Source organism: Eschscholzia californica, unplaced genomic scaffold, assembly GCF_041429995.1.
Source record: "Eschscholzia californica isolate CP2 unplaced genomic scaffold, dmEscCali1.0.p SCAF_2, whole genome shotgun sequence".
Taxonomy (NCBI): Eukaryota; Viridiplantae; Streptophyta; class Magnoliopsida; order Ranunculales; family Papaveraceae; genus Eschscholzia; species Eschscholzia californica.
In genome coordinates, this window is record NW_028238309.1 from 10,595,329 (window position 1) to 10,608,291 (window position 12,963).

The 12,963-nt window shown below is 36.2% G+C and overlaps 1 protein-coding gene and 1 pseudogene across 1 annotated transcript; one reads left to right on the forward strand and one right to left on the reverse strand.

Moving 5' to 3' along the window:
• Positions 1–2,273: 2,273 nt before the first annotated feature.
• On the forward strand, positions 2,274–2,960 carry LOC147556139 (abscisic acid receptor PYL12 pseudogene; annotated as a pseudogene).
• Positions 2,961–3,907: 947 nt separating this feature from the next.
• Positions 3,908–4,528, reverse strand: LOC147556140 (uncharacterized). Its single transcript, XM_086658585.1, has one exon. The coding sequence runs from the start codon at positions 4,526–4,528 to the stop codon at positions 3,908–3,910; it is 621 nt and encodes a 206-aa protein (XP_086514711.1).
• Between the last annotated feature and the right edge of the window lie 8,435 nt (positions 4,529–12,963).

Here is a 12,963-nt window from a genome sequence, read left to right on the forward strand (position 1 = left end):
GCAATTGATCTACAATCTCAGTTGAACAGTCAACTCTAATGGTCATCTTTGTGTGACATAAACGTATATCTTTCCTCCATCTTCTAAGAATTTACATTGAAAGAGTCAGGATCTTGTAGGACAAATATTATGATTTTGGTTCATGTGAAACTTTGAAACCATATTGTCCATCTAATTTAAATTTTTCAAAGATCCTAACCAAACAACCAGTCTGGTAACTTGGTATTTGTCTCAAAGATTTACTCCGAGAAACTTTGTTGTCCGCCTTAGAATACACAAAAGTTACATAACGGGCATTTCCATCTACGTATGTATCCCTTAATCTTTTCCTAACAAGAAACCCCTCTTTCGTAGCATATTTTTTTAAGAAATCAACTATATCTTTGTCGGTACTAAATTTCATGCGTGTTTTAGGCTCAACTAATTCTCTCTTATATGTTGTAGGATGTCCAACATTTATTCACTGAGTGACTCTTCTTCAACTACAATTAATTTATTAGAAAAAGAAGAATTCAAATTATACAATTATAAGAAGAACAACGATTCACTTCCAAACTCTGCATAGTTCAGGTTGGTTTCACCTTCAAATTCTTCCATTTCCACGGCGTTTTTAAAAGACTAATTAATGGAAACAAACTCTAATAAGTCAGAATCCAAAAGAGGTCAAAAAACTCTGAAAACCGACCACAACTAAGCACATATTCACTCTATTAGCACATATTAACTCTATTAGCACATATTAACTCTATTAGCACATATTAATCACAAATCAGTAGAAAATTAGCAAACTTTAAATATTGAAATTATCTTCTTTACATGAAATTTTGGATTTCGAATGAAGTTTGGTCTTGTTTGAGGGTTGAGATAACGAGTACGAGAAGGAGAAATAGAGGGAGAGATATTGCCGGAGAGAAGCCAGAAAACGAAAAAAATTTCTGGCTAGATGAAAACCTAGAGAAAAATTTTAGACAAGATGAGAGGGTTCTAAAGTTGAGTTTTGGATTTTGTTTTTTCAAAGATTCAATCTGTACGGTTAGTTTTTTATGATTTAGATTTTCGACTCAAACTTTCAACTCAACCCGACGTCAACCCGACAATTGGACAAGGTGTAGGTTACATGCTCCGTCAAGTTAATGTAGCATTTCCGTTCAATTTTTGTCATATCTTCATATTTTATTATCGTAACATATCAAATGTTAGATAATGAATGTAATAGTTATTTAGTTCTTGGAATCATTTGTCAAAACACCTGTCTCTAGGGACTACTTTGTTATTTGGGCCAAATCTTGAGCCTACTTGTGGAGATCATTGACACGTGGAATTTAACAGGAGGTCTTTCGATATCCGTGCTCAACCTAATCCTGAAAACTACCCCAGTCCTAAAAAGGAAATGAAGAAGATACAAAAGCTCATCATATAATCATCTCACCGAACTTCATTTCTTTATTTTACTCCCAACTTCAAGAAGAAATAGGCCAAAAAACCGACATGAAGACAGTGAAACAAGCCAAAAAACCCCTAAAAAACAACCGTTTCAAAGTTCTATGCTGCTAACATTTTACCGGACTATCCCTCACACCACGTTGATAAAGCCGTATTGAGATCATTTAACACAGAAAAATGACACTACCCCGACGACTGAATTAATACATTTGTCTGCTCTCTTAGTCTCGTGGGTGAATTCCGGTCAAGTGACGTGGTCGGGCGAGTGGTTTAGAAATGTTTTCTCTTTAATTCTCGCCTGCTTGCCCGCTCACTTTGTCCGGTCAGGATTCACCCGAGAAAGTGGTCGGACATTGTATCAAGGTCGTTAGAAAAATCCTTTGTAGCACGTTGGATGACATTGTCTAACCGAGCATCTATCTCTCTCTCTCTCTCTCTCTCTCTCTCTCTCTCTCTCTCTCTCTCTCTCTCTCTCTCTCTCTCTCTCTCTCTCTCTCTCTCTCTCTCTCTCTCTCTCTCTCTCTCTCTCTCTCTCTCTCTCTCTCTCTCTCTCTCTCTCAAGTGTATATATGTATGGGAGATGCTAGAGATACTTAGAGGATGACTTAGATGACATAATGACGTGGAATTCACTAAAAGAAAAAAAATTCAAAGTTTGACTACGGTGAGGACCGCATTTATTTTCAAATGAGGAAATATGTCATCCTCTAAGTACCAAATTCTAAGTCACTCTATCATTTCCGTATATATAAACCTCTCCCAACACTTGATGCTCAAATTACTACTACTACTACACTCCCAAAGAAACTACTTCATTTCATACACATATAATGGTACTACTAGATACACTTAGTTCAAACCCTAAACAACAACTTGACCTCATGACAGATGAAAAAACCCTAGAAATATGGAGTCAGTACCACAATAACAAGTTATTACCAAACCAGTGTGGTTCTTGTTTAACTCAAACAATTGATGCACCATTAAAGCAAGTATGGTCGGTTATAAGTCGGTTTGATGAACCTCAAACATATAAGAAATTCATAAAGAGTTGTAGAATAAGTGAAGGTGATGGTGGAATTGGTAGTATACGTGAGGTAAGTGTTGTTACAGGTATACCAGCTAGGTCAAGTATTGAGAGATTAGATATGATTGATGATAAATCTCATGTTATGAGTTTTAGTGTTGTTGGTGGTGATCATAGACTTGTTAATTATAAATCTACTATAACACTTCATCATCATCAAAAGAAGAAGGAGGAGAATAATAAGGATGATTATTATCAAGATGATGATGATGATGATGATGATGAAGGGAAATCGACGGTTGTGATTGAATCATATGTGGTTGATGTTCCAAGTGGGAATACTGAAGAAGAAACAAGGTTGTTTACTAATACTATTGTGAGGAGTAATCTTAGGAATTTGGCTTCTTTTACTGAAAACAGAGCTTCTTCTTCTTCATCTTCTTATTCTTCTTCATTTGCTTCTTCTTCTTCTTCTTGTTCTTCATGTTAACATGATTAATACTAACTCTTGTCTTGTTTAATTAATATTCTTTTTTCTTTCAACATAAAATTTCTAATGACTTCTCTTATTATTATTATTATTAAGTATTATTATTATTATTATTAAGTATTATTATTTTGAGTAAATTATTATTATTATAGGCTGGGGTTTTGGACATAAAGAAAAGTCTCTGAAACATAAAGACTTAGATAACATATATTCTTTTTTAGCTGTAAAATTTAAATGATTGAACTTTGTCTCCTAATCTTCATCATCTCTCTATATCGGTCTCGTTTGGAGTGTTTGGTCTCTCTCGTTGTGATAAAGAGGGTAAGAGAACGAGAGAAATAGAGAGATGGTGATAGACAGTGGAAGGGAGAGCATTAACGTAGAAGAAGAAAGAAGACTAGGGAGCAAATCTGAATTGAGACCGAAATGATATTTGAATTACTCGAGTTAAAGACGATGAATTGGAAGATCGTGAAAAGAAAAACGAATTAATCTCTAACTAACTCATATTCATTCACAAAATGAAAAAATCACGAGAAAATGTTTAATTTGTTTTTATCAAGTTAGATCTTCTAATTATTGTAGTAGGGTTCTGAAGTTGAACTCTAAGAACCTCTATCCACCGTGCAATAAGTACGCCAGATGGCTATCCACTGTGCAGTATTTATGCCAGATGGCTATCTACTGTGCAATATGTATGCCACGTAGGTTTTATTTTGTCTCATTTCCTCTGTTCACTCTGAAAAAGCTTCTCTCATAACTTTTAAAAGGAAGAACCACATTTCGTTCGTATAACCATTCTCTTGGTTGAGATTTCTCCCTACCGAACTTTGTTTTTTTTTTTTGAATAATCCTTTCATTGAAATCATAAGGTTCAATACATAAAGTATGGACTGAACAGACTGTAAATAGAAAAGAAAGGGACTAAATCTTTCATTTAGCCACAACTATGGACTTAAGATAGAATGCGCTAAGTCATGCGCAGAAGTGTTGCACTCGCGGCTTGCGAACTGAATAGTTGTGTTGAGGGATCCGATTCTGCCACGTGTACGGTCGATGTCTTCAGTTAGCCTCCACGGGACATCTTGATGGCCGTCCAATAGGTAATGCACTAGGGTTAGAGAGTCCGTCTCTATTATAAAAGGAGAGTACCCCTTCTCTTCCGCCAAGTCCAGCCCTAAATCCACAGCTTTGAGCTCACTGTAGAGCGCCGATTTAGGGCTGACTATCATCGATTTGGTTCCAACTATGCTTCCTTCATGATTCTTTGCAATGGCAGCCACAGATGCTTGTAAGGATTTATAAGTTCCATCCACATTAATCTTAATGATCCCAGGATCAGGGGGAGTCCATGCGTTAATCTGTTGGGATGGTTCATTAGTTGAAAAGGAGGGTGAAGAGGGGACAAACCTGAGATCTCCTTGTAACTTCTTGATGATGAATCGATGATTGATTGTTCGGTTCTGAAAGTTTAGTTCATTTCTTGCCTTCCACCAGTGCCAAAGAAGGTAAGTATAATCATACCAATAGTCATATAAGCAATTATTATCATTGAGAAGGTTTTTCATGGTTATAATAGGATCTGTTTGGATCTGACTAGTAAAGTTCGGATCCATATAAGTTAGTATGGTTTTAAAACCCTGACAATCCCCAAAGAGATGAGTGATTGTCTCATCTTCGATACCACATATTTTACAAGTTCGATAAAATCACAATGATACAGGGATAATAATAGAGAGGATAAATCTAAGGCCCAAAAAAGGAGCCCAAATACAAAATCCAACCCAATAGGGAATATTATCTAAAAAAAAACCCAAAAAGTGATTTTACCTCTCTATCCCTTCAAAAGAAATGCTTACCTCTCCTGTCCCTCACTCATTTCCCGCCCAAAAAAGCCAACTAGCCTTTCTCCTTTCCCACCTGACTTGATATGACCCAAGAGACATGCCAGCCTTTCTCTCTTGTCTCTCGGTCTCCGCGCTCTCTCTCCTCATTCAAACCCAAAATTGATTAGACAAAACCCTCTCCATCTCTCTCTCTGAAAATTTTGAAACGATTCCTCTCAATCTCTCCTCTCAATCTCTCCTCTCATTCAAAGCTGCCTCTCCGTCTCTCTCTATCTCTTTTTCAAGCGAAACAACCACAACCATTAACGCCTCTTTCATTCGAATCGTTACTGGCGAATCTCTCTGAATCAAACTTATTTAAGCAACCGGATCTACACATTTCTCTCTCTATTTCGCTCTCGATTTATCTCTCAACAAATCTGGTGTTTCTCTCTCGATTTACTCTCTTTCAAACACAGGTACGTCTCTGTTCTTCATCTAAATCTTTTTACTCTCTCTGTTTTTCGTAAATTTTTAGGATTGTTAAAACATTTTTGGGGTTTCTTCTTTCAGATCTTTGTTTGTTGGTAATATTTTAGGATTGTTGGTACAGTTTTAGGGGTGTTCGAAAATTTGGGGGTGTTTTCAAACAATTAGGGTTTATTATTACAAGTTCAGTAGTCTGATCTTGAGTTTTTGAGAAAACATTTTGGGTTGTTTTTCAAAAAAGTTTTAGGGTTAAGTTGCTCTACAGTTTGTGATAAAACATTTTGGTTGTTGTTTTGTGATTTCGGAAGCATTTCGGAGCAGACAGAGAGCCAAGTTGCTGGGTCAAGTGAGTAAACGCTCACGCAATTCTTTACTTCCTATCTCTGTTCTTGGTCTCGCATTTCGTATAATGTTTGGGCATGATTTTTAGTGTGTTGCCATTCTGTAAAATGTTGCTTAACTTGTTCCTACCCTTATTCCTAGGGTTCTGTGAAAAGTTATGAAAACCATTAGCATCAGCTTATTGTCTGTACACATTGCAAGATGATCCGCCATTTTTGGCATTGTTTCAGCATTTAGAGTAGTGTTCGAACATTTTGATGAATGCTTTAACACACAGGTACGACTATGTCCTTCCTCAAAATCTTCTTCCCATCTCTGATCTTGGTCAAGTTTTAAGATTTTTGGTGGTGAAATTATGAGTTTGTTTTGACATTTTGGGTTGTTTCCAAAAAAATTAGGGTTTCGTTTCACACCTTTAGTACTTTGATTCTGATTTTTGGGGTTTAACTTGCTCTTAAGTTGTTGTCCTTCGTAATTATTGAAAACATTTTGGTTTGTGATAAAACATTTATGGATTTTGTTTTTGATTTCGGAATCATGCATCTTCACAGAAGGTAATTTTGGGGTTTATGGTTCTTCATCAAGTTTTTAGGTTAGGTTTGTTGATGAAATTATGGGTTTGTTGTTACAGTTTGAGTTGTGATTAGCAAATTAGGTTTCTGTGGAGACATTTAGTACTTTGTTTTCGATTTTTGGTTGTTTGTCTTTGTTGATGAAATGAATGGTTTGTTTTAGAATTCTAGGTTCTGTCAAAGAAATTAGGGTTATGTTGAGACATTTTGGGTTCTGTTCTTGGTAAATATCAGAGACATTTTATTTTTTTATAAAAAATTTGGTTGGGTGTTGATGCATTTGGTGGTTTTTACCCCATGAAACTTGATATGATGTAACATTTTGGGTTGTGTAGAAATATTTTTGATTTGTTTCAAACATGTGGGGGTATCTTACAAACATTTCAATTTGTGCAGAAAACATATAAAAGGTAGTGAAGAGCCAACCACCGCTGGGCCTAGTAAAAAAGGCAAGAAAATGATGAATGTGACATCATCACAGACAAAGGTATGATATTCTTTAAATATTTCAAACCATTTTTAAGCATTTTACATAATTTCGAGACATTTTGGAGTTTGTCCTCTCAGTATTGTTTGTGGTCTCGCATTTCGTATAATGTTTTGGCATAATTGCTAGTGTGTTGTCATTCTGTAAAATGTTGTTTCACTTATTCCTACTCTTATTCTTAGGGTTTTGTGAAAAGTTCTGAAATCATTGGCATCAGCTTACAATGTTGTAGCATTTGTAGTCGTGTTGGAACATTTTGCTGAATGATCTAACATATCTATTACTGTGTGGAGGCTCAACGTACAGAGTCAAGGGAGCAAAAGAAGAAAAATTATTTAAATTACAAATGTAATTTGAAAGCAGTTTAGAAGGTAGCAAGGGACAATTTGGAAGCATTTGTAGTCCAGTTTTTGTTCTCTGGAATGTTGATGAAATGAATGGATTGTTTTAATAATTTGGGTTATGTTGAGACATTTAGTACTTTGTTTATGATTTTTGGGAGTTTTACTTGATTATTACAGTGATGTTATTGGTCAATGTGACAGACAATTTGGTTTATGTTTTAACATTTAGTGGGGTGTTGATGGATTTTGTGGTTATTAATGAGTAAAAATTGATATGTTTTTGATATTTTGGGTTGTGTAGAAATATTTTGTGGAAAACATTTAAAAAAGAGAAGCAGCAGCAAGACAATAGGATGTACAAAAAGCTAGCTCTAGAAAGAGGGCTAGTGAAGAGACAACAACTGCAGGGCCTAGTAAAAAAGGCAAAAAAATATTAAAGGTGACTGAATCACAGAAACCTAAGATGCATTCCTAAACATTTTGCATAATGTTTAAGAATGCATACGAAATGACATAAGGTTCTGTGAAAAAAGATAAAATTTGGGGAAAACAGTGGCATCAGATTTTTGAAATGTCCTCTCATTATTGATTGTGGTCTAGCATTAAGTATAATGTTTTCGCGTTATTGGTAGTGTCCCGACAATTTGCAAAATGATATCGCATTATTGACAGTGTTCTAACATTGTAAATAATGTTTAGGGGTGCAAGGTAATAACAACAGTTGTTTCTCAAACAATTCAAATAATGTTAGAGCATTATCGGTAATGTTGGAACATTTTCAAGAATGTTTAAGAATTGCAGAAATTTTTCCTTGAGCATTATGTATAATGTAGCATGCAAGTTACCTAATCTTCATCCATTTCTGAATATATTCGGAAATGTTACACAACGACGGAGTATGTCCGTTTCAAAATCAAAAGTTCTCTCATCAGCGAAGAAGTGTAGGTATTTTAAATTGAATTCTGCTTTCCAATTTAACAAATGTTTGGACACTGCTTAAAATGCTTAGAAAACGTTAGACTGATCTGAACATCTTTAATACAAAATTGTGGTGAACATTTTGAAAAATGTTCACACATCCTTTAAAATGTTAATACAAATTGTAAAGTGTTTTTAACAAAACGAGAACCAGTTGCTACTGTTAACATAACTGTACGGAATAGTGTTAACACATCCCGTAAAATGTTTAGACAAACTGTAAAGTGTTGCTTTCAAAACGAGAAATGGTTGCTAATATTAACAAATCTGTACGGAACAACAATGAAAACACCATGAAAATACCCTAAAACCAAGAACAACCTCACCAATGGAGCTTCAAATAAGTAGATCTACAAATATATATATATATATATATTTAACTCTCTACAAAACTATGAAAACACCATGAAAACCAGATTTGAAGTTTTTTTAACCTCCATTAAAGAAGATGATGATTGAAGATAAAAGATGATGAAGATTGCTCAAACGAAGAAGATGATGAAGGTCGCTCAAACGAAAAAGATGATGACTGAAGATGATGATTGAAGATGATTGAAAATAAAGGAAGATAATGAATGTTCTTGAAGAGGGTTTAGGTTATTGTAGAGAGAGAAATCTGGAAAAAAAAATTTAGAGAGAAAAAGAGGTAATGAAGAGGGTTGAAAATGATGACTGTAGAGAGATGAAGATGATGATTGATGAAGATGATGACTGTAGAGAGATGAAGATGATGATTGAAGAAGATGATGACTGTAGAGAGAGATGAAGATGATGATTGAAGAAGATGATGGTCGGTGAGGCTCGGTTTTAATATGGTAGAGAGAGAAAGTGAAAACAGATTATGGAGAGAGAAAGATATTTGATTTCTGGAAGAGAGATATTTTGGAGAGAGAAAGATATGGTTTCTTATAAAGAGGGAGAGTTGTTGGATATATATAGGAGGGCAAAAGAGGGATTAGAAGAAAATATTAGGTCTTAGAGATACGAGTTGGGTCCGGATTGAGCATAGGGATGTGTATTTGGGTTTGATTTGAGATATTAGTTGATTTTTGGGTTTTGGGTGGGTTAATAATCCCTATTGGGTTTTTTTTTGTATTTGGGCCCAAAATTTGGGCCTTTCATCAAAAAATTCATAATAATAGTTATTTCTCTCTGTCGGATGCGTCATGCTATTTACATACCTGTAAATGCAAATGCCTCCTAAAGGGGGAGAAATTGGACTAGACACAGACACTATTGAGATCCTAAAGATCCGAGAAAAGAGACCCTAAAGATCTGACAAAAGGATCCTAAAGATCCGACAAAATTTTAACAATACTAAAATAAAGAAAATACTAATTTAAACCCTGTCGATTTCGCCGGAAACCCGCCATTGTCGCCGGAAACCGTCGCCGGAAAACCGCTGTCGTCACCGGAAAACCGCCACCACCATAGAAAACCGCCGTCATCATCAGAAGACATAATTAACTCAGCAAGTCACAACGAGTCAATTCCTTCTTCTTTGTTGCTGATGAAAGCGATTTCTTGTTCTTGCAACCCATATCTGATGTTGATGATGAAATTGAAGTTAATGGATAACTGTCTTGAATTTTTGGTAGATATGATTTTTCTTGTTCTTGCAACCCATATCTTCTTGCTTGGGTTGTTGTTGTTGTTTTCAGAAAGAACAGGTTCTGGAACAATCACAATCATGGTGGAAGAAAAGAAAGACCAACAACAAGAAAGAGAATTCTAGGGAGAGAAAGAATGAGATTTACAAAAGAAATTTGAATAGGAACTCCCTTCTTCTTCTTCTACTCCTGACTGTCTCTCTCTTTCTCTCTATGTAGAACGAAGATTCTTATCACAATCGTCTCTCTCTGTTGATCTTCCATCTTGGGTTGTTTATTGGAGATAATGAGGGAGGAGAGAGAAAACAGTTACGGTTTCCCCCTTTCTCTCCCCTTTTTCTCCTTCCAACCAAAAGCAGTACGAGTCAACTAGTTTATTAGACTTGTTCATAAAAAAAAAAGATTTTTTTTGGAGGTCGCTGGCCGGAAAATTTTCTGGCCGGCGACCTTAATCGGAGAAGATGAAGGTGAGTTGGAGAGAGAGAGAGGTGAGTTGGAAGAGAGAGAGGTGAGTTGGAAAGAGAGAGAGGTGAATTGGAGAGAGAGAGAGGGGTGAGTTGTAGAGAGAGATGAGGTGGAGAGAGAGAGAGGGGTGAGGTGGAAATAATGTTTTTTAAATGTTTTAAATTTAAAATTAAGAGGGGTAGTAATGACATTTACTTGAAAATAGGGGGCCATATTTGAATTTACGAAAAAAAGGGGGTCATAAAGGAAGCTGGTCACAAAGTAGGGGGCCATATAGGAATTAACTCAAAAAAAAATACCTAGTTTATTAGACTTCTTAACTAGAGACAATAATGATATCAATAAATCTTTGTGTACCACTTTAGATAGGACAGAGTAATTTGGATTTTTCACACCCTTATAAAGAAAGGCCAGCGTTTTGGGAAAAGTTAAATAGTTTCCGGGGTGTGAAATTTTAAAGGGAATATGCAAAATTTTGAAAAATTTCCGGGGAAATATATTTTATGGGGAATATGGTTCAAAATAAAAAACTCTCCACCTCACCTCCCTCCACCTCACCTCTCTCTCCACCTCATCTTCTCTCTCTCTTCTCCGATTAGGTCGCCGGCCGGAAAATTTTCCGGCCGGCGACCATGAAAAAAAAAATTCAGTCACCCTCTCTAGAAACTTCGGCGAAGGGGTTTCCCTTCGCCGGAGTTCCGGCCTGTTCTTCAACAGACCGATCTGGCCTGTTGAAGAACAGACCAGTTCCGGTCTGTTTTTCAACAGACCGGAACTCCGGCGAAGGGAAACCCCTTCGCCGGAGTTTCTAGAGAGAGAGAGTGAGTGAAAATATATATTTTTTTCATGGTCGCCGGTCCAAAAATTTTCCGGCCGGCGACCTAATCGGAGAAGAGAGAGTGGTAGGGAGAGAGAAGATGAGGTGGAGAGAGAGAGGTGAGGTGGAGGGAGAGAGAGGGGTGAGTTGGGGGTTTTTTATTTTTCCCTCTAACAACTTACAAAATAAAATTGTCAAACAAAATTGACCAAGTCTTCACACCCCAGAAACTATTTTGCTTTCCCCAAAGCGCTGTCCTAAAAAAAATGCATGAAAAATTCAAAATCTTGGTCTTAATAAGAAAAAAACTCATTTTTGAGACACTTTTCAAAATGTTAGACGACTATATTCATTCCATAATTCTATTTGGGTTATTTCTCAAATGGCCCCCAACTTTGTGACCAGCTTCCTGCCTGACTCCCTAAATTAGTAAAAATACCCATATGGCCCCCTTTTCCGTTATCTTTAACTTTTCGTTGCTCTCTTTCCTCCATCTCATTTTCTCTCTCTGCCACATCATTCGACCACACCACATCATCATCTTCTCCGGCAGGGGTCGCCGACCGGTCAAATTTCCGACCGGCGACCTTCAAATTTTTTTTTATTCTCTCTCTTTAAAAATTAAATTTTTTTTTTTAAACTCTCTCTCTCTCTCTCTCTACAGATCTAAAGAGAGATGATCCATTGAAGGTCAAAGGGTCTGTTCGCAGACTTTCAAAGGATCTGTTCGCAGACCTTCAAAGGGTCTGTTCGCAGACCTTCAATGGATCTGCTCTCTCTAGATCTGTAGAGAAAAAAAAATTAGAGGTCGTTGGCCGGTCGTTGGCCGGTCGGCGACCCCTGTCGGAGAAGATGATGATGTGGCATGGTCAAATGATGTGGCAGAGAGAGAAAATGAGATGGAGGAGAGAGTAACGGAAAGTTAAAGATAACGGAAAAAGGGGGCCATATGGGTATTTTTGCTAATCTAGGAGGCCAGGCAGGAAGCTGGTCACAAAGTTGGCCATTTGGGAAATAACCCATTCCATTTTTACACTCAGATGTTGACAACAATGTGTAATAAATCCTGACTTGTTATAAAATATTGACAACATATATAATTATGTTGTTAACAACATATATAATGCATTAGTTAAAATATTATTTGTCCTTCAATGGACGTGTCAAATACAAAGGATAATATGCATCACAATTTAATTTTTGCAAAAGACAAATCAAAAAATGCTTTAGTCTAAATGTTTATGTCGAAATCAGACCAAAAAATGTGGAAACCATTTCTTTATTCACAAGACAACTCGGAAAATGCTTTAGCCAGAATGTTAGTGTCAGTTTGTCTATGTCAAATGCAGAAGACAAATTGCGAAACATCCTTGCAAACACAATTTTGAGCAAAAACAAATTTGTTCAGAAATTTACAAAATTGTTGAAAGAAAACTAAGATTTGTTCAGAATTTCCAAAAATGGTTTTTTGACGTTGATTTGGGCGGAAAATTTCATTTTGTGGGTAAAATTGTATTTTTACAAAATGGGTTTCTTTTTACAATATTATCCAGCTTTGGGCCTAGTTTCCTATTATCCCTCAAATTTGGGTTTTATAATTATATTAAAGTTAATGTTAGTCGAAATGATATTAAAGTAAAACCAAATATTTTCGCTAATGGAGAATGTAATAGTGCATGTTCAATGGTTTCAATTTCCGAACAGTTTGGGCAATTGTAATTGTTTCCGATATACTTACCTATTCTGTCGCGAACTAGTAGCGCTTCCGTGCAAATCTTCCAAATGAAGAGTTTTACTCGAGGGATAATGTGGAGAGACCAGATGAAGTTCCAGTTAAGAGGAGGATAGGATTGAGATTGATTAGTAATGCTAAGATGATGTGGTACATAGATTTAACTGTGAAATTACCTGATTCCGTAAGAGTCCATTTCATTTGATCGGAACCATCATTATGCAGGGGAATGGTGTGGATGAGATTCTAGGTTGGTTCATCGAAAGTAGCACGGAGAATCTCATCATTCCACTGATTATTGGTGATAAGTTGGGATACTTTGGTAAACGTTGAGTTGTTGG

What these genes read in the sequence shown, in the direction of transcription:
- LOC147556140 (XM_086658585.1), bottom strand. Translation starts at nt 4,528, where the DNA reads ATGAAAAACCTTCTCAATGATAATAATTGCTTATATGACTATTGGTAT.